At 51.7% G+C, this 22,039-nt stretch overlaps 1 protein-coding gene across 1 annotated transcript in view; it reads right to left on the bottom strand.

The window, feature by feature from the left end:
* Window positions 1-1,282: 1,282 nt before the first annotated feature.
* The window catches only part of SSH1 (slingshot protein phosphatase 1), a 26,097-nt gene continuing 5,340 nt past the window's right edge, over window positions 1,283-22,039 (bottom strand). The window contains exons 5-14 of the mRNA XM_015413213.1: window positions 20,297-20,365; window positions 19,931-19,996; window positions 18,720-18,914; window positions 16,845-16,938; window positions 14,960-15,088; window positions 14,806-14,852; window positions 12,161-12,307; window positions 9,349-9,549; window positions 6,058-6,637; window positions 1,283-2,960 (exon numbers count right to left, since the gene is read on the bottom strand). Of these exons, the coding sequence (XP_015268699.1) occupies window positions 1,683-2,960; window positions 6,058-6,637; window positions 9,349-9,549; window positions 12,161-12,307; window positions 14,806-14,852; window positions 14,960-15,088; window positions 16,845-16,938; window positions 18,720-18,914; window positions 19,931-19,996; window positions 20,297-20,365 (2,806 nt within the window). The 3' untranslated portion in view covers window positions 1,283-1,682. The remainder of the gene's footprint in view (window positions 2,961-6,057; window positions 6,638-9,348; window positions 9,550-12,160; window positions 12,308-14,805; window positions 14,853-14,959; window positions 15,089-16,844; window positions 16,939-18,719; window positions 18,915-19,930; window positions 19,997-20,296; window positions 20,366-22,039) is intronic.

Here is a 22,039-nt window from a genome sequence, read left to right as displayed (position 1 = left end):
GGGGGCCCCCCCCCCCACTGCCCTGGAATATTTGCGGCTGCCTTGAATATCTGCAGTTCTAAACAAGGCATAGTCTTTGGCTGCCAGTCTAGGGCCAGACAGCATCCCCGTGGACTCCACGTGGGCCACTAGGGTTTAGGACTGAGCCAAAGAGGACTCTCTGAACAATACTACTCTAGACGTTTCCTCTCCCCACCTGAACTAGCAGTATAAATTCTCCAAGTCCAGTTTATCACTCATGTCTGTATCTGGCCTGGGACTAGACTGGCTACTTGGCCTGCACACTTTGCATCATGCAAAGGTACGGGGATTTCCGTGAGAAGGATCTGTTTTTTCTCTGCTTGGCACTCCAATCTGGCTGGGCCCAAGGAAAGTCTGGGAGACTTCAGATTAGAAGCAGGCAGGATCTAAAACTACCAGGGCTTTGCAGGACACCAAATGACCACAGAGAAACTGATATGGGCCTTGGTTTTTAGCCCCAGGACAGTCAAGCGTCTCTCAGCAGGACAAGAGCTTCAAGTAACTTTTGCAGGGTTGAATGAAACACACCCAAGGAAAGGGCCAACATGTAACAGCCCTTCCTGCATGCATCCCCCCCCCATGGCACCTTGGCATTCCGAACCCCCGGCAAAAAAAGCACCACCAGACTCACATGGAAGATGCTACACAAAACATCCATTCATAAACAACTTGAGCTTGGAATAAACCACGATCCTATCCTGAGACAACCTACAACTCTTCTGCCTACAAATCAAAGAATGCACAACAATTAACAAACAAATGGAGGAAAACACGGTCGTCCCCCCCACCAACCATGCCCCACCCCATTTTCACATGTGGACAAACGGGAGGAACCCTTTCAGTTACCTCATATCAAAACTTGTGGGCAGCAGCTTGTGCCTTAAGCAACCATATGATGAACTAGCGCCTTCAAACGCAGAAATGCTACAACACGGAATCCAGCTCCACGGATCTGTACAAGGGTTTGTGGTCACCCACGCTGCACTAATGGTATCCCCTCCCTCTGCTTCGATACAAGGCCAGGAGCCACATGGGACTCTGGACCATCCACCCACGGGACAGAAGGAACTCAAAACAACTGTTCCAACAAAGTCAAGTAAAACCACCAGCTCAAAAGCCAGTATGGACAAGCTGTTGTTGCAGGTGAGCCTCAGTCTTGGGGGGGGGGGGGGCTTATAGATGGTTATTCCAAGCATGACTGGCAGATGACCGTTTAAAAAAAAGGTTATCCATTGCAGAGCAAGATTTTTTTTTTTTAAAGGAATCCCGCCTATCTACATATAAATACTTAAACAACGGAGGTAGCATTTTGCGTCGCCCTCTTAGGCTTTTTATCAAAACAGCCTCTTAAAAACTGTGCCAGGCATGTGTGGCCAGGAAGCCCCTGCAATTCTTCTGAACGAGCAGATATGGAGAAGCTCCTCCGCTCTAGACTCCCGGGAGGCCATGTTCGCATACAAGATCCACCCCCACCCCCCAGGTCTTTTCTTTGGGCTGCTCACCCTTGTCAGAAATTTCCCCCCTGTTTCCAACCCTCACTTATGGATACCACCAGAAGGGGGGGACCAAAGCCACTGAGCTTTCTTTTCTTAAGATGATAAAACTGCATTTAGTACATACTAATACAGAAGTAACGGGGTCCTAAAACAATGACCAATGTGTCAACTTTTCCCCTCCCAAAGAGTGCTTTTCAACTTCCCCACGGTAGATTTCACCGATGGCCTGGGGCCCACTTCTGTGTTTTTCAAAGTGTATCGTAAGTCGCAGAGCATGGAAGTCTCGCTCAGTTTGGCCTCTTTCGGGTCTGTCAACACGGACGGGTCCATGTCGCTGGTTAGGTCATCCGAGGACAGGTTCAGACTCCCCAACTTGGCAAGAGAGTTGGAGCGCTTCAGGGGAGACGAGACCGTCAGCCCAGCCAGCCGCAGCCTGGTTTCGATCTCCTGGGTCCGCTGCTTCACCAGGCCCGGCTTCCCGTGCACGCTGTGGATGCTGTCGCTGCTGGAACTCCGCGTCAGGTTGGAGCTCCTAGAAGAGGACGGCGTGTAGCAAATGGTCCTCAGAAAGTCTTTTGTGAAACTGCTCGTGTGTTCAGCCTTGCAGAAGATGGGCGTGGAGGTTTTCTGGGATGCCTCCCCTGCAAGGAAGGTTTTCTGCAGCTTCTCGGGTTTATTTTCTTTGTCTTCGGATCCTGCAAGTGGCGGCTCTTGAAGAGGTAGCTGGTGCTGCTGAGCCACTGAGTCCGGAGTCTCCTCGGGGATGGCAGCATCCGCGGGGCTCCCGGGACATTCCCTCGCCTGCCCCGCTGTCTCCGAAGGGAGGCTCTTCAAGCGCTCCAGTTCTTTGGTATGCTTCCGAACCAATCCTGCTTTCTGCAGCTGAATCAGTGACTCCTGATGCTGCATCAAGTAACTGTTGCTAGTCGTTTTTTCTAAATCTTTACTAAACAGCAAGTACTTCAGGTCCTTTGTCTGTCTGACCTCTTTTCTCGGAGAAGAGTCCTCTTTCGGGGCTTCGCTGGAGAGGGCGTTCCTATCACAGAGAGAATCCCTCTGGCCAAGCAAGGCCCCGGCGGGCGCTTTTGACACATCTTTGGCCTTCTCCAGAGTATCAAACGGCCAACTGGCTAAAGGTTTCCCGCTATCGACGTCCTGCAAGTTACTCTCAGCCAGCACCAAAGGCAAGGCATTGGCTTTAGCCCCGTGGATTTCCATCGGAGGCGACTGGCGAAGCGCCTGCTCTAAGAACACAGGCGCCCCGTGGGAGAGGAACGAGGGCTGCGTGCAGACGGTGGGGTTGTGGCACGGGGGAACCGGGTGCAGGTTCTCGCACGGCTCCCCAAAGGCTTCTGCAGAGGTGCTGGCTGAGGAGTACATGCAGCTGGCGCAAGACTGGTAGGAAGGTTTCACTTTGTTGAGGATCCCAAAGATGGCATCGTGCTGAAAAGGACAGAACAGGGAATGAAGAAGCCAGGCATGCAGCACAAGGGGTCATTTCGCAGAAAAAGAGGTGCAGGAGCTCATTAGCATAACTCATTTGAATATGCCCCGCCCCCTGACATCACCGGAAGTGTGTCAGAAGGCAACACCCACCGCTCAGGCTCCATTGGACTCTTTTGGATTGCTAGCTATCGGGGGGGGGGGGGCGTGCAGATCTGCCCTCGCAGAGGAGGGAGAACTTGTACCTGAATAAAACTTGGTCTTGAAGGTGCCACTGGATTGTTTTGGACCGGGGGGGGGGCCTCTCTACAATTTACCTGGCTGCTTCTTGCTCTGACTGAGGGCTGCTGGGAGCAGGGGGCGGGGCTTGTTGCATGTGCCCGTCCCCTGGGCTCTTTACTGCCGGAGCTCCGCTCCTGTGCGCTCCTGCAGGAAATGACCCCTGGGTGTAGGTCTACCGTGACGTGACACCTAAGGGACCGCCTTTCCCCACATGTTCCCCAGCGAGCACTGCAGTCAGGGCCCCTGAATTGGCTGGCCCTCCTGGGTCTTAAGGAGAGTAGGGTGTCGACCACTAGGGCCAGGGCCTTTCCGGTGGTGGCTCCATCCTGGTGGAATGAGCTCCCGGAGGAGATCAGGGCCCTGCGGGACCTCCTACAGTTCCGCAGGCCCTGTAAAATGGAGCTCTTCCACCAGGGAGAGCCGCCACCAACGAAGAACGTCGCTTGGTTGAAAACAAAAGGGCCCTGGACTCTGGAAACGGCCATCAACAGCCTAGAAAACAGCAAGCCCTGCAAAGACGTTCAAAATGAACACTGAGAGCTGACTCCAAGGAAGAACTTTGCATACTGGCTACTGGCTGCCACCGTCATATGAACGCCAACAACAACCACTAGCACTTTACTATGATTTTGTTATTTGTTTTAATTGTAATTATGCTTTTAATGTTAACTATCTGCTTTTATGTAAGCCACCCTGAGCTGGCTCTGGCCGGGAGGGTGGGGTAAAAATCTGAAAAATAACAATAATAACAACTGGAAGCTCCCTGCTGATTTGTTTAAGATGATGAAGAAGAAGAAGAAGAGATTGGATTTATACCCCGCCCTTCACTACCCAAGGGAGTCTCAGAGCGGCTTACAAACTCCTTTCCCTTCCCCTCCCAGAGCTCTGACAGAAACGGCTCTTTTTCAAGAACAGCTCTTATCAGAACTACGGCTTGCCCAAGGTCATCCAGCAGGTGCAAGTGGGGGAGTGGGGAATCGAACCCGGTTCTCCCAGATTAGAGTCCGCGCACTTAACCACGACACCAAACTGGCTCTCTTTAACGCACTGCAAGGCACCGTTCAACTTGAAAAACTCCTGGGCAGTATACTTTGGAGAACCCCATGCAGGAGTCGGCGAGGGACCTTAACACTCTGTTCGGGGCCTGGCTCGGGGCCCAAGCTGCACCCCTGTTCTTGGGCGCACAGTGCAGCCCTGAGCCAGCCGTGCTCTGGCAGATTCCTAATCGGGACGAGAATAATATTGGCATAATGTCTTATGCAGGCCAATGCAGCCCTAGATGTCAACTTTATAAAATCAGAGCGACGATAAAAAATCAGTATTTATTTGCTTCTCATTGTTCATTGTTCACTATTTATTACTGGGACATTATACGGATATTATATGTTGGAATGGCATTATGAAATCAAGCACTGCTCCGCCAAAGTAGAAGCAGGAAGCCTGGGAGAGAGCGCCACCTTCAGGGGACAGACGAAGACCAACCAGGCTCAGAAATCCACATGAAGGCAAGTCACGATTTTGCAAGCCTCCCTGTAAAAATGGGAGAATGGTGGACTTCCTTCACTTCGTTATTGTGAGGTGCGCACTAGAAGTGCTACAGAAATGACCGGAAATGTGTGCCTTTTATTGCTGTAAACTCCGGTCTTCCCAGAGGCCTCCAAAGCACAGATTCTAAAAACAGCCTTGCTTGCTTGCAGGGTGGCGAAAACCAGCCAGCGTGAAGGCATCCAGCTTCCTCTCCAGACTTCCTCTTCCCCGCTACACAACGCCACAGAAAATGGCCAGTTTCTTGCGAGAACTCCTGGTCTCAGCAGCAACCACAAAAATAGCACCCTCTGTTAGATTTATGATCGATTCCCGCGGCTGTAGAGGCCCCTGCTGCACCGGGACACGGAAGCTGCCTCCACCCACCCGATTGTTGGCTTTGGGTGGCCAGACTCGTGGGCCCATCCTACCCCCTCTCCTCGCTTCCCTCCTGAAACCTTTGCTCTGTCTTAATAGAGTGGGGTCTGGTACTGTGTCTCCAGGCTGGTTTGGCTGGAGGTCCTGGAGGTTTTATTGTCATATTCTGGGCATGGAGTGGCGGTCACTGGGGGTGCGGAGGGGGAGGCATTTGTGAATTTCCTGCATTGTGCAGGGGGTTCCACTAGATGACCCTGGAGGTCCCTTCCAGCTCTGTGATTCTATGATCCCTTTAGCATTACGGATATTTTACTGATTTTTATATTGATGGGACCTGTTACTGCAGTTTATTTGATAGCCTTGCCGGAAATGGCTTAGGTGGAGAGGCAGGACGTACACTTTCAAAACCAATATATAAACCGGCAGCAGCCACCCTCTCTCTCTCTCCAGGGTCTTGGTCAGAGAAAGGCCCTTCCCAACCAATGCTCCCTCTAAGCTGTGGAGTCTTGTGAGCAAAAATGCTGCTCTGTGAGCTACCGGCATTAAAGTTGTGAGGAGGTGATTTGTCTACTGCATAAATTAGTTTGCTCTGGAGCCCTCCTTCCTGAGCTCAGACAGAAATGCGGGAGCTGGAGGCTAAAAAACTGGGAGCTGGCTCACACTAACTCAGCTTATAGGGAACGCTGTTCCCAACACCTGGAACTTTGCAAGATTCCTTTCAGGGAACAACAAGAGGGAACATGCTCGTTATGTTAAAGGCACGTCGGGGCGGTCCAGAAGTCACACTTTCCAAACTAACCCCCAACAGGGCTGCCCAAGGTAGTGTGTCTTCGTTGGTGAACCAGGACAGAGGACCCCTCTCTAAACCACAGTTTGCTGTACTAACGTCTGCTGTGCACTCCACCGCCCCTACCTCAAAATCCTCCGGGCAGCTCCTTTTGCTGTTGTTGTTATTCAGGTTCTCGCAGTTCAACCTGCTCTCCTCCTCCTGCACCGATGAGCGCCGCTTCCACCTCTCCGTGGGCTTCTCCTCTTGGGGGCCTTCCTCTTCGGGGACAGCGAGACTGGGCATGGCCACATCTTTCAGGAGGCTGATGTCAGATTTCTTCTTGGCTGGTTTCTCTCCCAGGCCAGAGACCTCTGCCCTCTCCTTGCCTTTCAGTTTTTCCACCACAGCCTTTTCTGAGAAGCCTGGGAAAGGGAGGTCCGCTGCTGCGTCAGCCTCCTCCAGAAGCACGTCTCTCTCCGGATCTTCTACCTGGAAAAAAGACTCCCTGTTGCCAGGCAAAGAGTCGGAGAGGCGCCTGAAGCAGTAATGGAAGCCCACGGCTTCCTGGCTCACTCTTGGATCTACACAGGCCGGCTGGCAAGGAGGGTCAAGGTCAACCTCGAGATTCTCCATCAGGAAGGCATCGGGGCCGCCGCAGCCATCTGAGTTCTGGGGGAGGCGGTTGTCTGACTGCTGCCTCCACAGCTTGTTGTGACGCTGTTTACTAAGGAATAAGAAGAGAGACGACGGCCATTATGCAACCGAAGCCCTGAATTGTGGACAGTGAAGATGCACACACTGAGGATCCTAAGAAGGGCCACAGGACAACGGATGCGCAGAAACCATATTAACGGACTACCGTCCATGTGCACGGCCCTTTGCAGAGTGACGTTAATCAAGAATAGTCTTTGCCCAGGATAGTTTACAATGCAAGCTGTGGGAAGGGGGGGTGGAGGTGGTAGAGTTTTAATGAGAGCAAACATCCTGTTTCTCTGCTGAAGAGGAATCTGTGCAGTGGAGAAGGAGACGGAGAAGAAGAAGAAGATGAAGAAGAGATTGAATTTATACCCCGCCCTTCACTTAGAGTCTCAGAGCGGCTTACAATCTCCTTTCCCTCCCCCTCCCCACAACAGACACCCTTGTGAGGTGGGCGGAGCTATGAGAGATCTGACAAAAACTGCTCTTTTTCAAGGACAGGTCTTGTCAGAACTATGGTTTGCCCAAGGTCATCCAACAGCTGCAAGTGGAGGAGTGGGGGAATCAAACCCGGCTCTCCCAGATTAGAGTCCGCGCTCCTAACCGCTGCACCAAACACAAGCGCCAGTTCTTTGTACAGCAATCCGGGCTCCCAGGGAAAGGAACCGGAAGTGGGGCACACGTCTGCCGCTGCAGGGAGGGATGGATATCGAGACGAGGCAGAGCTGGATCGGAACCAGGGTCCTGGCAGCTAGTTCGACACAAGTGTGGCCCAGAAGCTAAGACATTAAGCCCTTGATCCAAATTTCATCTCAGCTATCAATGTGTCAGGCAACCTGGGGCAAGCCAGTCTCTCCTGGCCCCCAGCTCTCCACCCTCTGCCAGACAATCTGTAACCAGTGTTCCCTCTAAGCTGAGTTGGTGTGAGCTAGCTCACAGTTTTTTAGCCTCCAGCTCACCCATTTTTGCCTTCGCTCAGGAAGGGGATGGCCCCAGAGCAAACTGATTTATGCAATAGCCAGATTGCTCGCTAACAACTTTAATGCCAGTAGCTCACAAAGTAGAATTTTTGCTCACAGAACTCCACAGCTTAGAGGGAACATTGTCTGTAACTGCCCACAAATGAGTGAAATCATGAAGGGCTTCAGTTGCTATTCAATGCCATGAAAAGCGCTCAGGTTTAGTGCACCGGAACGGCCCTGACCTGGATGACTGAGGCTCGCTTGATCTCATCAGATCTCAGAAGCTAAGCAGGGTCGGACCCGGTTAGTACTTGGACAGGAAACCATCAAGGAAGACCACGCAGAGGCAGGCAATGGCAAACCACCTCCGAACGTCTCTTGCCTCGAAAACTCTGCAGGGCTGCCATGTCAGCTGTGACTTGACAGGACTTTCCACCACCAGATGGACCACCTGTGGTTCACGAGAACCAGTTGAACAGGGATTTGTTCCTGTCCAAAGTTTCAAAACCAAGCCCACAAGAAGCTTAACTCATCTTGAGAGCCAGTTTGGCGTAGTGGGAGATCCGGGTTTGATTCCCCACTCCTCCACTCGCACCTGCTGGATGACCTTGGGCAAGCCGTAGTTTTGTCAGAGCTGTTCTTGAAAAAGAGCCGTTACTGTCAGAGCTCTCTCAGCCCCACCCACCTCACAGGGTGTCTGTTGTGGGGAGGGGAAAGGGAAAGGAGATTGTAAGCCGCTCTGAGACTCCCTTGGGTAGTGAAGGGCCATGGGGTATAAATCCAATCTCTTCTTCTTTTTCATCTTCTAAAGGGGATGTGAGTTTTCATACCAGTCACAACTGCATGCGCAATACACAGGCCCTCCCTTGCGCAAAGATTCAGATATGGAAGAGTCTGGTTTCACTGACAAGTCTGACACTGCCCAAAAGCTAACACATGAGACTATCTACCAAACTATTTTTCCTCTAGCGTAATTCTGTAGGAATACTCTCTTATCCTGGTCACCAGCCTACACGTTCAGAACAAGTCTGAGTATCACTTGAGAGGGCACGGGCGCATTGGAGGGGGCTGATGTTGCATGACAGAATACTTCTCCATGTCATGAAACTCCTTGCCCACGGAGAGGCAGCAGGGCAGGGCGAAGGATTCTAACACAGTGTCTCCCTGCGGACTTGTTCTCCATATGCCAGGAGGAATTTAAAAATATATCGAGGAATTGTCAGCCATGAAATTCCCCATTGGCAGGGCTATTTTTGGGCAGGAACGCACAGGAACGGAGTTCCGGCTGGCTCCCGAGTTGGCCACGCCCAGCAGGAACTCATTAGCATAACAGGCCACACCCAACAGCAGAAACTCATTAGAATTGGATACATCAGGGGTGTGTGGCCTAACATGCAAAGGAGTTCCTGCTACAAAAAAAGGCCCTGGGTTTTGACAACAAACAAGGTAAACAGAATAACAAGCAAAAGGTGGGTGTGGCTGGATAATCACACTTCTGGTAACAAGGGGGTGCGGCCTAATGTGCTAATGAGCTGTGCTGTCAGGGGTGTGGCCCAATATGCTAATGAGTTTCTGCTGTTGGGTGTGGCCTATTATGCTAATGAGTTCCTGCTGGGCTTTTTCTACAAAAAGAGCCCTGCCCATTGGTATTTTCAAGTCTTCCTGCCCCAGAAGACTGTCACCCAGGCTGTTTGTGGATGTGTGGCTCTGTCCTGAGCACCATTAACAAGGGAAGAGGGCCACGGGGTGGTGCAATACGGGGCCACCTTCACCAAACCTGGCATCCAGAATGCCTTCGTATTCCAAGAGCTGCCTCATGAAGCCGGCATTCGGTCTCGCGATGCTGCGCTTCTGCTTCACATAGTTATAGGCTTTTTCCAAGGACCAGCCAAATTCCTTCATGGCATAGGCGATGACGGTAGACGCGGAGCGACTCACACCCATTTTGCAATGGACCAGACACTTGGAGTGATTTTTCCTGGTGAAAAAGAGATTGGAGGTGGGAGGAAATGTTGTCTTTGTTTCTACAGTCTTAGGCATCATCCGCATGGCGTGCAGGGCGTTCTTTACCGTAGTCTTTGAAGGTGTTTCTTTTGCCCCAGAGCAGAAGATTTATTTGTTCCCCAGACAGCACTATGATCAGGGTCCCAAAATCATCTGGCTCTGCCAGGCCCCAGAGAAGCCAGGCTGGGCGCAACGAGGGCCAGGGCCTTTTCAGTGGCGACTCCGCACTGGTGGAATGAGCTCCCGGAAGACATCAGGGCCCTGCGGGACCTTTTACAATTCCGCAGGGCCTGAAAGACAGAGCTCTTCCACCAGGCCTTTAACTAGGGAGCTACATCATACAAACGGAGGCCCTGGCCAGAATGTTAACATCAACATTAACATCAATATTAACATCATCTAACAGCCTGACGGATTTCACGCAAGAGCTGCGCCGCGGTCGCGCCTCCCTTTGCCCCATTTCTATTGGTCAATTTCCCACTCGAAGCCACGCGGCCGCATTTTGACCCGCGGCTTCGCCCGATTTTCCCTGCGGTTTTGTTATCCTCAAAAAACAGGATCACAAAACCGCGGGGAAAATCGGGCGAAACCACGAGTCAAAATGCGGCTGTGTGGCTTCGAGAGGGAAATTGACCAATAGAAGCGGGGTAAAGGGAGGTGCGACCGCGGCACAGCTCTTGTGTGAAATCGGTCCCTGTGTAACCCAGACTAAGATGGTAGCTGATTGATTGTTTTGTCGGATGCTGCTTATGCCCACCATCTAGCATTAGCACTTTGTAATGTCTTTATATTTATGTTGTTTATGATTTTACCTATATTTGTTTTAGCTGTTTAATATACCATGTAAGCTGCCCTAAACCTGCCTTGGTGGGGAGGGCGGGGTAGAAATTAAATAAATAGACAAGTCAATGAGCTGCCTTAAACGATGAAGAAACACAGGATATAAATGTTTTAATAAACAAGCAAACAAACAAAGCTGCGAGGAGGACCAAAGCCACCCTGAGCCAATGGAAAGAGCTGGAGCGGCACCTTTTATTTATTTATTTATTTATTATTCAACTTATACCCCCGCCCTCCCTGCAAAGCAGGCCCAGGGCGGCTCACATGCATTAAAACATTACATAATATATAGTGTCACAAGATCCAGACGACTCCCCCTCGCTGCTGCTGGACTCCTCCGGCACCACCTGCTCCGCCACCTTTGTGTTCCGCTTCCCAGGGCAGCAAGGGCCTCAGACACCTGAACGGGGGAGGGGGGCTGTGTCACCGCCCCTGCTGACCTGCTCCTTTTGGTTGGCTGCCTCTCGAATTCTCTCTGGGCGTAGCTCTGTCCAATCCAGGTAGCAATCCCCGGCCCCCTGTCACTGCCCTCTTTTTATCCCCTCCTTGCTCCCCCCAGTGTTCCCTGCGCTCAACCCGTCTTTCTCCCTCCGAGCCCCACCCCCCTACATAACTGAGAACGCTGGCCCTCAGGAGGGGCCGTGGTCCCTGCTACTCCTTCCGGGTCGGGGGCAGGACGCCGCTGGGCAGCTCCGTTCGGGCTGCTGGGCCCGGATGTGTCAGCGGGCTCTCGCGGCGGGCCTGCTGTTTCGGCACGGGTGGACGCGCTCTTGCCGGCCCCGCTACTGCCGTCGACCGGGGAGGGCATGCGGGGCGGTGGCGCCGTTTCCCCGGCTGGGCCGGTCATCTGCGGCGGCTTGTTCTGGGTTCCCCTGGAGCCTCAGGTAAGCAGTGGGGGGCCCAAGGGGGGTCTTCAGGCAGCATGGGGAGTCCTGGCAGCGGCGTGGGGGTGCTGGGAGTCCCGGCAGTGGGACATATAGATAGCAGTTAAAACCCGGTAAAATCCACATAAAACAATTCAGTTTCAGTAATAATAGTAATAAGTGCTGTTGATGTTTCGCTAATTGTACAAGACGGCGTACTTTTTCTAAGTATTTTTTAGTTTCTCGATGTTCTTCACCCAGGCCGGTCCTCGCAGCCGAGAGTTGGTGGTGATAGTGGGGGCGGCTCCTAGTTGAAAGCCTGGTGGAAGAGCTCCGTCTTGCAGGCCCTGCGGAACTGTGCAAGGACCCACAGGGCCCTGATCTCTTCCGGGAGCTCGTTCCACCAGTATGGAGCTGCCACTGAAAAGGCCCTGGCCCTGGTGGTAGCGAGCCTGGTGTCTTTAGGACCAGGGAGGATCAATCAATTTTGAGACCCCGGTAGTGCTCTCTGGGTAAAGGTGGTCCCTTAGGTATGTCGGACCCTGGCCATGCTAGTAAAACTCTTTTCTACCTTTATAAACCATCTCCTTTGTAGCCAATAAAACTGATTTTAGAACTGCCCCTTCCAAGTGCTTTCCAACAACCTTAAAGATTCCATACACGGGTTGGGCTGGCACTTATGAAGGGCGCACACCTGCACAGTCCCTTATTCTGAGGTCACAAGAGAGCTGACTGTTCCCATCCTGCCCTTCTCGGCAGCCTTCCTGGGGCACCTGGCTGCTCACTGCGGGAGGCAGAATGCTGAGTTAGACGGACCACAGAGAGAAAGCCTGTTCCCTTGGCACACAGTCACAAAAGGTCATTTTTTGTGCTTCAACTTACTTGGCTTTATTTATAAAGTGGTACGCCTCATTCCAGTGGGCGAGGAGGTCCGTCGTCTCTTCGTCGTAGACTCTGATGTTGTGGTACGCAAACAGGCCAGGGAAGAAGTTATCGATCTCCCTGGTGACGTTTAAGATGTAGTCGACACTGCAAGGATGGAAAGGGATTAAAACCACGAGTGGGGCTTGGGGAGCGAGCCTAAAAGGAGTGTCTCCGTTCTCCCCTCCCCTCCCCTCCCCTCCCCTCCCCTCCCCGAATGAGGGCTGCCAGTACCTGAAAAGGTTAGTCATACGGAAAAGAGGGCCAACAACAAAAGCTTAATATAAATATATATAGTATATAAAAAGATACATGTACTTATTAACAAAGAATTTAAAAATATATAAGGGCCCAATCACACCTCATGTAAAAATATCAGAATCTAACACACAAGGGCTAATGGGCTTGACCTGACGCATTTCGGCCTGGATAGGCCTTCGTCAGAGGTCAAACACAATGGGTGCGGTCAGACGGGCTGTTTAGTCCGCTTTCAGCCTGCCTCAGAAATGGATTTTATCTATGCGACCACACGGTCAACATCTGCCTCCTATCCCCAGCCGTCGCTTTCTGGCTCAAAACCGCTTTAACCCGGAGTATTTTGATACCAGGTCCCCAAGTGGTGTTTTCCTGATTCTCCGGTTCCAGCCGCATTTTTCTGACATCTGATCACTCCTCCGGTGTCGAGCCACTTCCGGTTTAAATCCCCTCCCCGCTCGAAAGCTGCCCGAGGCTTCCACTTTTCGCCCGTCTTTTTTTTAAAGCGTTGGCGGTGTGCGCATAGGCGCCGGTCTGCCACCGTGTTATTTAAAACAATGTTTAAATTGTGCCTAGTTTTAGCCTTTAGACGAGTTTGGGATCTCACGGAGGCCATTTTTGGGGTAAACGTTTAAAGGGAAGTGTTTCTTTAAAGTTTAAAGGGAAGTGTTACAGCAGTCGGGTTGAAGTGGCAATCGGTGTTTTGCGCACGCGCGAAAGTTTTAGTTCTACAGATGGCCGCCTGTGCGCATGCCCAATCTGAGAGAGAGAAAAAGACAACAGCGACGCACGCTCCCGCGTGTGGGCGGCAGGGAGCGATGTGGTTGCGCAGCGATCCGGAGCAAGGAGGTGAGTGTGATCGCGATTCTCCGGGTTAAAAAAGACCGCATCAGGGCCAGAGCAATTTAAACCGCTCCCAGCACACCGTCTGACCGCACCCAATGAGGAGTATATTGGCTTATATAACAGTACAGTATAATCATACAGATATGAAATATAAATACAAGAAGGACCAGAAAAAATTGTTCCAAAATAAAACCACGAGGCACAAAATAAAACTACAAATGAGGCCTCCAAAGATGCAATCACATACCAAGTGGTGTTTCACTGGTAATAATTTCTGGTCCAGGGCTCTTTTTGTAGCAGGCACTTCTTTGCATATTAGGCGACACACCCCTAGTGTAGCCAATCCTCCAAGAGCTTACAGTAGCCCCCGGAAAAACAGCTCTGTAAGCTCTTGGAGGATTGGCTACATTAGGGGGCGTGTTGCCTAATATGCAAAGGAGTTCCTGCTACAAAAAGAGCCCTTCCTATGATTGTTTAGCCAAAGTGTCCTCATTAGAATTGTCCTTCGGCAAAGAGCAGTCAAGGTAAGCGGGATGGGCGGGATACAAGCACGAAAAATAAACCTCAAGCTGAAGAAGTAAGTTTCGGGCAAGCTCTCCTGGGGTCAGGGAGAGGGTGGCCAAAAGGGCCCCATCCCTCCTTGGTCTAGCCAAATTCAACGTGTGAAAAAGCTCCGGTGACCGGTGGAGGATGGGGGGCTGCAGCGATGCACTGGCCCCTCGAACAGCCACATCGCGGCCAAAGAAGACAGATCTGTTCGTCGTCTCCTTCACACCAGCAAATGACAACTCTGCTGTCCCTCCTCGTTCCCTCGGCCCATGCCAAGATTCCTTCCTCGAGCAGTACATTCCCGGCCGTTATCAAAATACAGCAAACTCCAAAACGGTCTGAACAGAACCAGTGATGCAAGTGATGCTAAAAGGCCACAGCTGGACTCTCTGTGCTGAGGTCAGATTCTCGTGGCATAGAAGAAGAAGAGGAGGAGGAGATTGGATGTATATCCCATGCCCTTCACTACCCAAGGGAGTCTCAGAGTGACTTATAAACTCCTTTCCTTTCCCCTCCCCACAACAGACACCCTGTGAGGTAGTAGGTGGGGCTGAGAGAGCTCTTTCCGGAACTGCCCTTGAGAGAACAGCTCTGGCAGAACTGTGGCTTGCCCAAGGTCATCCAGCAGGTGCAAGTGGAGGAGTGGGGAATCAAACCCAGATTACAGTCCACACACTTAACCACTACACCAAAGTGGCTCAGTGAACATCTGACATTGCTAGCTTCCAGCCCAATACTCCAAAGTTAGGGCTAGCAAACACACATCTCGTACCAGGATAGTCTTTCAGAGGCGTCATGAAACTTTAAGCTGCCGGCTGGGCTCAGAGCTGACGCTCAGTGTTTCAAGTCCCAAGAGACCAGCAAGCATCAAATCCATATGCATCTGGAACTGGGGAGTTTTACAGCTGCTGCAAGCACTGCCAGTTGCACTCAGCTACAGACGGCCCGATACTCACCCAGAGCCCCGGAGTTCCTCCAGGTTGGAGGCATTCCATTCAGAACCCTGGAAGAATCAGAGCAGAGTCAGGACACCCAGGCCAAGGCAGCGCTCGGAAGACACGAAAAAGGCAACACCCTCCCCAAACCGGATTCACTCGCTCCGCTGCTTACCAGGTACAGGTGATCGAAAATGAGGGAGGGTTTATCCATCTGCCCTAGGATGAGCAGCATCTCGTTGTCAATAAATTCTTTGAATTCTTTCAGATTGCAGCTCATGTGCTTCTCCAGCTCGTTCCGTATCTGGAAGGCGAAGAATCGCAAAGGGGAGGGAGGAACGGCTTGATGCGTCTGTTCGCATGTTAAGCCTGGTAGGTGACCTGGGGCCACCCACACGCTCTCGGCCTAGCCTACCTCACAGGGTGGTTGTGAGGATACAACAGGGGAGAAGAGAACGACGTAAGTTGCTTTGGATCCCCGCTGGGGAGGAAAGGGGGGGGGGCTAAATGATGTAAATAAAATGAAAAGAGACAAATGGCCCCCAGCTGCCCAACTGAACCTTCGTCCCTTAACCTTAGCTAAGATGGAGGACAGCTGTCGTGCTCTGGGTTGCCCCCAGGCCCTGTAAATCCAGTCGCCGTGTTGGGGAAGGACTTGAGAAGGAAGCAAACGCCTCAGATATGGAAGGGCTGGGGGTCGCGTCACGCCCTGGGCACCTCCCCCAGATCAATCACCTCTCCTGCTTCTCTCTGGCTTGGCTGGGTGATCGCCTCTGAAATCCTCCCCAGCATTCTCCCGCTTCCTTCCTTTTATCTGTCTTCTCCTCCCCTAGTGACACACCCCTTCCTGTTACTGCTGAGCCTATTGCCTCTTCCACCTGCCCATCACCGTGCTCTCCATTCCCTTGGTGCTTCCCCTCCTGGTCCCGCCTCCCCGGATATCCCCGTGTCTCTAGCCTTGAGCGGGGGCGTGCAGGGGAGTGCCGACTTCCGTTAAGGACGAAGGGACCAACGCCCGCTGTCTTCATCTCTGGGGGGCAAGGCTGGGACCCTCCAACTCATTCTTCCTCTCGATCGGGCCCTCCACCCCCGAGTCAGTGACTGAGGAACGATGTCCGCGTCGGACCGTTCCTCCAGCCCCGTCTCCTCCTGGTTCCTCCTGTGTCTTTGGGGTCGCGGAGGGAGGGGGTTGGCGTCTTGAGAGTCTCCTGGACTGCTTCCCAAGGCTCGAGGTCTGTCGCCTTCGTCGTCCGTCGAACCCGCTGCCCCGGTTTGCTGAGAGTCCGGTGCAGGTAGCGCCAGTCCCGCAACAGCAAAAGAAACTTTGCTCATTTCTCCCCCCCCCCCGGTGTCCCTGCTTTTTCCTCACCAGGCTTGGCCTGAAACAGGCCCGTAGCCGGGGGGGTTTAAGTCGGGGGGGGGATTTAAATTCCTTAGGGGGCAAATTGAATTAAAGGACTACCCGGCTCCTTCCCTGCACCTGACACTGCTCGGGGGCCCTGGGCTGGATGGGAAGTCGTGGGGCCTTGCCAGTAAGTCAGGGGGCCTAGCCCCGAGATGCCCCCCCCACCATAGCCACGGGCCTGGCCTGAAAGGGTCTCCCAGGAAGCCCCTCCCCTTGGCAACCCCTGCCTGCTGACTCGGCCTGACAATAAAGAAGGTGGCCACACTGCAGCACCACTGCAGAAATAAATCACAGGATCAGTCACCAGAACCCTGAGAGGCTGCTTGAAGCTGCTTCTAATGAGACTGGTAAACCCCACATGAGTTAGAGGTAAGAACAACGTATGAACTGCTGGATCTAGCAAGACTCTGGCCTGGCCCTGCTCGGTACCGCCTTCTCTGACTGGCATTTGCTCTCCGAGATGACAGCAAGAGAGCAAGCTCTCTCCCGGCACCTATTCCCCAAGTTCCTTCAACAGGAAACCGAGTCCAGGGCCTTCCGCATACTCTACTGGTAGCCCATCGGAAGGAGGGAATGTCTGCGATTTATTCAGTATTCGCTTTCTAGGCAATGCAACACAATGCTGCAAAACAGACGAATGGCAAGCTTTGCTCACTTCTTTAGAGGTCACGTTTTCCAGATCTTTGCTCATCATTATACTCCGGAGTTTGGCCTTGATGAGGCGTTCGGCCCGCTCCCTCTCAGTTGGCCTGGAAAAGGGAAGAGGCAGAGTTTCTGGGCTAAGAATTCAGAAGAGCAGTGAACCCTAGGATCCAAGTTCTAGTGAAGAGCTTGCAGCATCCACTGAAGCGCCCTCTCATCTTCTACGTAATAGACAAGTTAATAGCGCCCATAATGGTGAAGAAAAGATTCACAGCGGCACTGTTTTCTCTCTACTGAGGGTTCAGGCAGACTGGATGGTGCAGCACCCTGGCTAGGAGGTGGGAACGCTCACTGCACATCGTCTTGTCTGTTCCCACTTCGGCATCCCCCTCTCTTTGCGCCTAGATAGCCAGCCACGCCCACTACAGCCAAACCCCTGCGTGCCTGGCTACAGAGGGAAGACCTGGAGAGCGACACCCCCCCCGGTGACTCCAAGGTGGGTGGGCCAGGGCCCCCCAGGAAGGATCGGGGAGGCATTTAAATGCCTCCCCTGGCCTGTCCAAGGGCTGGCTTGCCTGGGCTCCCCTCAGCCTCCCCTCCCCTCCCAGGGCTGGCATGGGGTGTGGCCTAATAGGCTAATGAGCTGTAGTGTCATGGGTGTGGCCTAATATGCTAATGAGTTTCTGCTGGTGGGTGTGGCCTATTATGCTAATTACTTTCTGCTGGGCTTTTTCTACCAAAAAAGCCCTGCTTAAAAAATCCCATCCATATCCTGCAAGCATGTGTAATCCCCCTTAAACCCAAGTGAGAAAGGACTACAAATAATGTGAATAAAATAAATTATCTCTCCTTCTTTCATGAGAAAATATACCTACATAATTTTGCTCCTAAAAATTTGGAAACAAAAGTCGGTTTATGACAGGTGTTGATTTTTATCTGCAGAAGGGAGCTCTTCGACTCTCAAAAAAGCTCAGGGCCTGAAAATCTTGTTGGTCTCTCGGGTGCTGCTGGACTCCTACAGACCAACACTGAGTTGTAGTAGAGAACTCACTGAAAATGTCGAGACAGTGCGCGGCTGCAGTAGAAAAGGCCACCGCTATGCTGGGGATTGTTAGGAAGGGAACTGAAAACAAATCAGCCAGTATCATAATGCCCCTGTATAAATCAATGGCGCGACCTCATTCGGAATACTGTGTACAGTTCTGGTCACCACACCTCAAAAAGGATATTGTAGCATTGGGAAAAGTGCAGAAGAGGGGAACTAGAATGGTAAAAGGGTTGAAAGGAAGGTTAAAGGGCTTGGGGTTCTTTAGCTTGGAGAAACGACGGCTGAGGGGTGACATGATCGAGGTTTACAAGATTATGCATGGGATAGAACGGGTAGAGAAAGAAGTACTTTTCTCCCTTCCTCACAACTCGTGGGCACTCCATGACATTGCTGAGCAGTTGGGTTAGAATGGATAAAAGGAAGTCCCTTCTTCACCCAAAGAGTGATTAACACATGGAATTCACTGCCACAGGAGGTGGTGGCAGCCACAAGCATGGACAGTTTCAAGAGGGAATTGGATAAACATATGGAGCAGAGGTCCAACAGTGGCTATCAGCCACAAGGTATAGATAGGAACTCTCGGTCTGGGGCAAGTGATGCTCTGTATTCTTGGTGCTTGGGGGGGGGGGGCAACAGCGGGAGGGCTTCTAGCGTCCTGGCCCCACCTCGTATTTCTGGCCACTGTGTGACACAGAGTGTTGGACTGGATGGGCCATGGGCCTGATCCAACATCGGCTTCTCTGATGTTCTTATACAACATGGCTACCCCCTGAAACCTTCTTTCTCCAGAGAGTCTCCTGCAGGAAACTCTCAGCTTGAAATTAAACAGGGAAGACTCACTTGTCCACATATAAAGCTGGTGAGTCCGGGCGAGTGGACTCCAGGTCCTGCATGGCGTTCCACTCGTTGATGCAGCTCTGGTCAGAGGCGATGCAGCTCTCGTAGTAGGTGGCCCAGACAAGTGCCATCCCGCCCGGGAAGTAATTGTACCGCCGAGCAACCTCGCAAGCCTTGTGGAGGATCTGGAGGGCAGACCTGCGAGTACAGAGACCCAGAACGAAAACCTTAACCGGAGGGTCAAGACAGCAGGTGCAGGAGTAGAAATGGGACTTGATATGAAGGATCAGCACAGGAGCAAACACAAATGTATTTTATTTACAAAATCAATATGCCGCCTCCCCGGATTCCAGTTTGAGGGGGTTCACCCAGTCAAAACAATACTTTATTCATCATCATAAAAAGAGCAACACAAGAATCATGAATATTTAAAAAATCCATACGCATAAAAATAGCATTAAATAACATTCCACATCTAAAATAATAGTCATAAAATAGTTTTCAGGCTTGAAGGAGATCATAGAAACATGTAAAAAAAAAAAGTGTGGAACCCCCACGTTAAAAGACCTGGTAAAAAGAAACAATGGAGAAAGGGGGATTGTTTTTCCATCGAAAGCATGTCCAGTAGTGTTTCCTATAAGCTGAGTTAGTGTGAGTTAGCTCACAGTTTTTTAGCCTCTGGCTCACACATTTGTGTCTTAGCTCAGTAAGAAGAAGAAGAAGAGGAGATTGGATTTATATCCCACCCTTCACTACCCAAAGGTGTCTCAGAGCGGCTTACAAACTCCTTTCCCCACAACAGACACCCTGTGAGGTGGGTGGGGCTGAGAGAACTCTGACACAAACTGCTCTTTTTCAAGGACAACTGTGCCAGAGCTTGTGACTGACCCAAGGTCACATCAGCAGGTGCAAGTGGAGGAGTGGGGAATCAAACCCGGTTCTCCCAGATTAGAATCCGCACACTTAACCACTACACCAAACTGGCTCTCTCTACACCAAACTGGCTCCAGGATGGTTCCAGAGCAAACTAATTTATGCAGGAGCCAAATCGCTCGCTCACAACTTTAATACCAGTAGCTCACAAGGTGGAATTTTTGCTCACAAGACTCCGCACCGTAGAGAAAACATTGAGGCCAGTACAAGTGAAATGCTACTTTCAGGATCTCAAAGGTTGTGAATGGGAATGGAAAGAGAATCCACCACTCAGGACTTACCACATTGCTTGCACGGAAACCGGCTTGAAGATATGCATCCTCCCTGCAGTGCTGACGCTAAATCCACTAGCAAAGAGAGAGAGAAAGAAGAATGGCTCTTGGCTGCACACCGTTGTTGTTTCTTGACGGGCTCACAGCCAAAGGTCTCAGTAGCTGACGAAGGAACATCTACAGCAAAGCAGCCGCACAACTGAACCCCTCTAAGGTGGGGACGGGGCAGAGATACAAACCCCAACACCACACAAGCAAGGATGACCAGATGTTTAGAACTGCGGCACTTAACAGTTTTGCTCCCACAAACATTGAATAGACTTGCTCCACAAATATCCCCCCCCCGCCAGTCCCCCAAATGCTCACATTTCTTACCCATCGCCATCCAGATGCATCTTCGTGTCACTCCACAGGCGCAAAACCATCCCTATGGTGCAGCTTTTGCTACCAAGACAAAGAGTTGTCACGTCACACGGGGCTCTGGGCTGCACACAAACATAGACCCCCCCAACAGAACCAAGAAGAAGATGAAGTTGTCCAATTTTTATCCTGGCTCCCTCCAAGGATCCAGGGGTAGCCATTAAGGCTCCCTCCTTTCCTACGTACTTTACTTATTTACGTTATTTGTCATTTGCCTTTCTCACTGGGACGCCAGGCAGATGACACAGAGTGAGTCCGGACCAGTGTTCCCTCTAAGCTGAGCTAGTGTGAGCTAAGTTTTTTAGCCTCCGGCTCACACATTCTTGTCTTAGCTCAAGAAGGAGGGCTCCAGGGCAAACTTAATTTATGCAGCGGCCAAGTCGCTCGCTCGCAACTTTAATGCCCGTCGCTCACAAAATAGGATTTTTGCTCACAAGACTCCACAGCTTAGAGGGAGCACTGGTCAGGACAATCAACTTTTGGGAGGTATTTTTGCATTTTTGTGTGTTTGTGTGCCTGTGCCTGTAAGTTATGGCAACCTCTGGCGACTCCTACTAGGGCACTCAAATACTTTGGCCACCCAATAAGAAGGGAACACTCCCTGGAGAAGACCCTGATGCTGGGAAAGACTGAAGGTCAAAGAAGACGGGGACGGCAAAGGATGAGATGGTTAGACAGTGTTATCGAGGCAATGAACATGAAATTGAGCAAACTCCGGAGGACGGCAGAAGACACGAGGGCCTGGCGTGATCTGGTCCATGGGGTCACGAAGAGTCGGACCTGACTATGCGACTGAACAACAACAACAACTAGGGCACAGAGGACGTTCAGAGAAGTGACTAGATGGCCTGCCTCTGGCCTCCCGGCCCTGGTATTCCCTGGAGGTCTCCCATCCAAATGCTTGCCAGGGCCGGCCCGGCTTAGCTTCTGAGATCTGACGAGATCGGGCTTGCCTGGGCTACCCGGGTCAGGGCAAGACAATCAACATTTGATAAACAATGGGATCGGAATAGGGTTGTAGAACCAACCAGAAATAGAAGAAAAAAACTGAAGCAAAGCATTAACAGGATGCATTAAAAGATGCAAAATTACACAGTAGAATCCCATTTACAGCAAGCTGTATACAGTATAGACCACAGTGCAGTATAGACCACAGTTCCTAATCATTTATCCGACTAAGCCTGTGAACCATTTTGTACTGTGCAGCCCTCTTGAATCGTTTTGCATAGTTTGGGGGAAGCCAAGACAGTGGGAACCTTCCTGGCTTCCTCGGGCAGACCATACCACAAGGTGGGGGCCACAGCAGGGAAGAAATGGGTATAGGCAGTGGTTGATTTCACCCATTTGCAGGTCGGCAGCTGTCGAGGGCCCAGCTCAGAGGAGCTCACAGCGGTTGAGAGCATGCGAATGACCCATGATCAGGGGTCATTTCGTAGAAAAAGAGGTGCAGGAGCTCATTACCATAACTTATTAGCATAACTTATTTGCATATGCCACACCCCCTGACCTCACCGGAAGTGTGCCAGAAGGCAACAACCACCACCGCTCAGGCTCCACTGGACTCTTTTGGATTGCTAGCTTTTGGGAGGGGGGGACATGCAGATCTGTCCTCGCAGAGGAGGGAGAGCTTGTGCCTGAATAAAACTTGGCCTTAAAGGTGCCACGGGACTGTTTTGGATTGCTAGCTATGGGGGGGGG

The sequence above is a fragment of the Gekko japonicus genome, unplaced genomic scaffold (assembly GCF_001447785.1).
Source record: "Gekko japonicus isolate JY-2015 unplaced genomic scaffold, Gekko_japonicus_V1.1 scaffold10, whole genome shotgun sequence".
Taxonomy (NCBI): Eukaryota; Metazoa; Chordata; class Lepidosauria; order Squamata; family Gekkonidae; genus Gekko; species Gekko japonicus.
The sequence above is the reverse complement of the archived record's forward strand: the minus strand, read 5'-3'. Positions and strand labels throughout refer to the sequence as shown.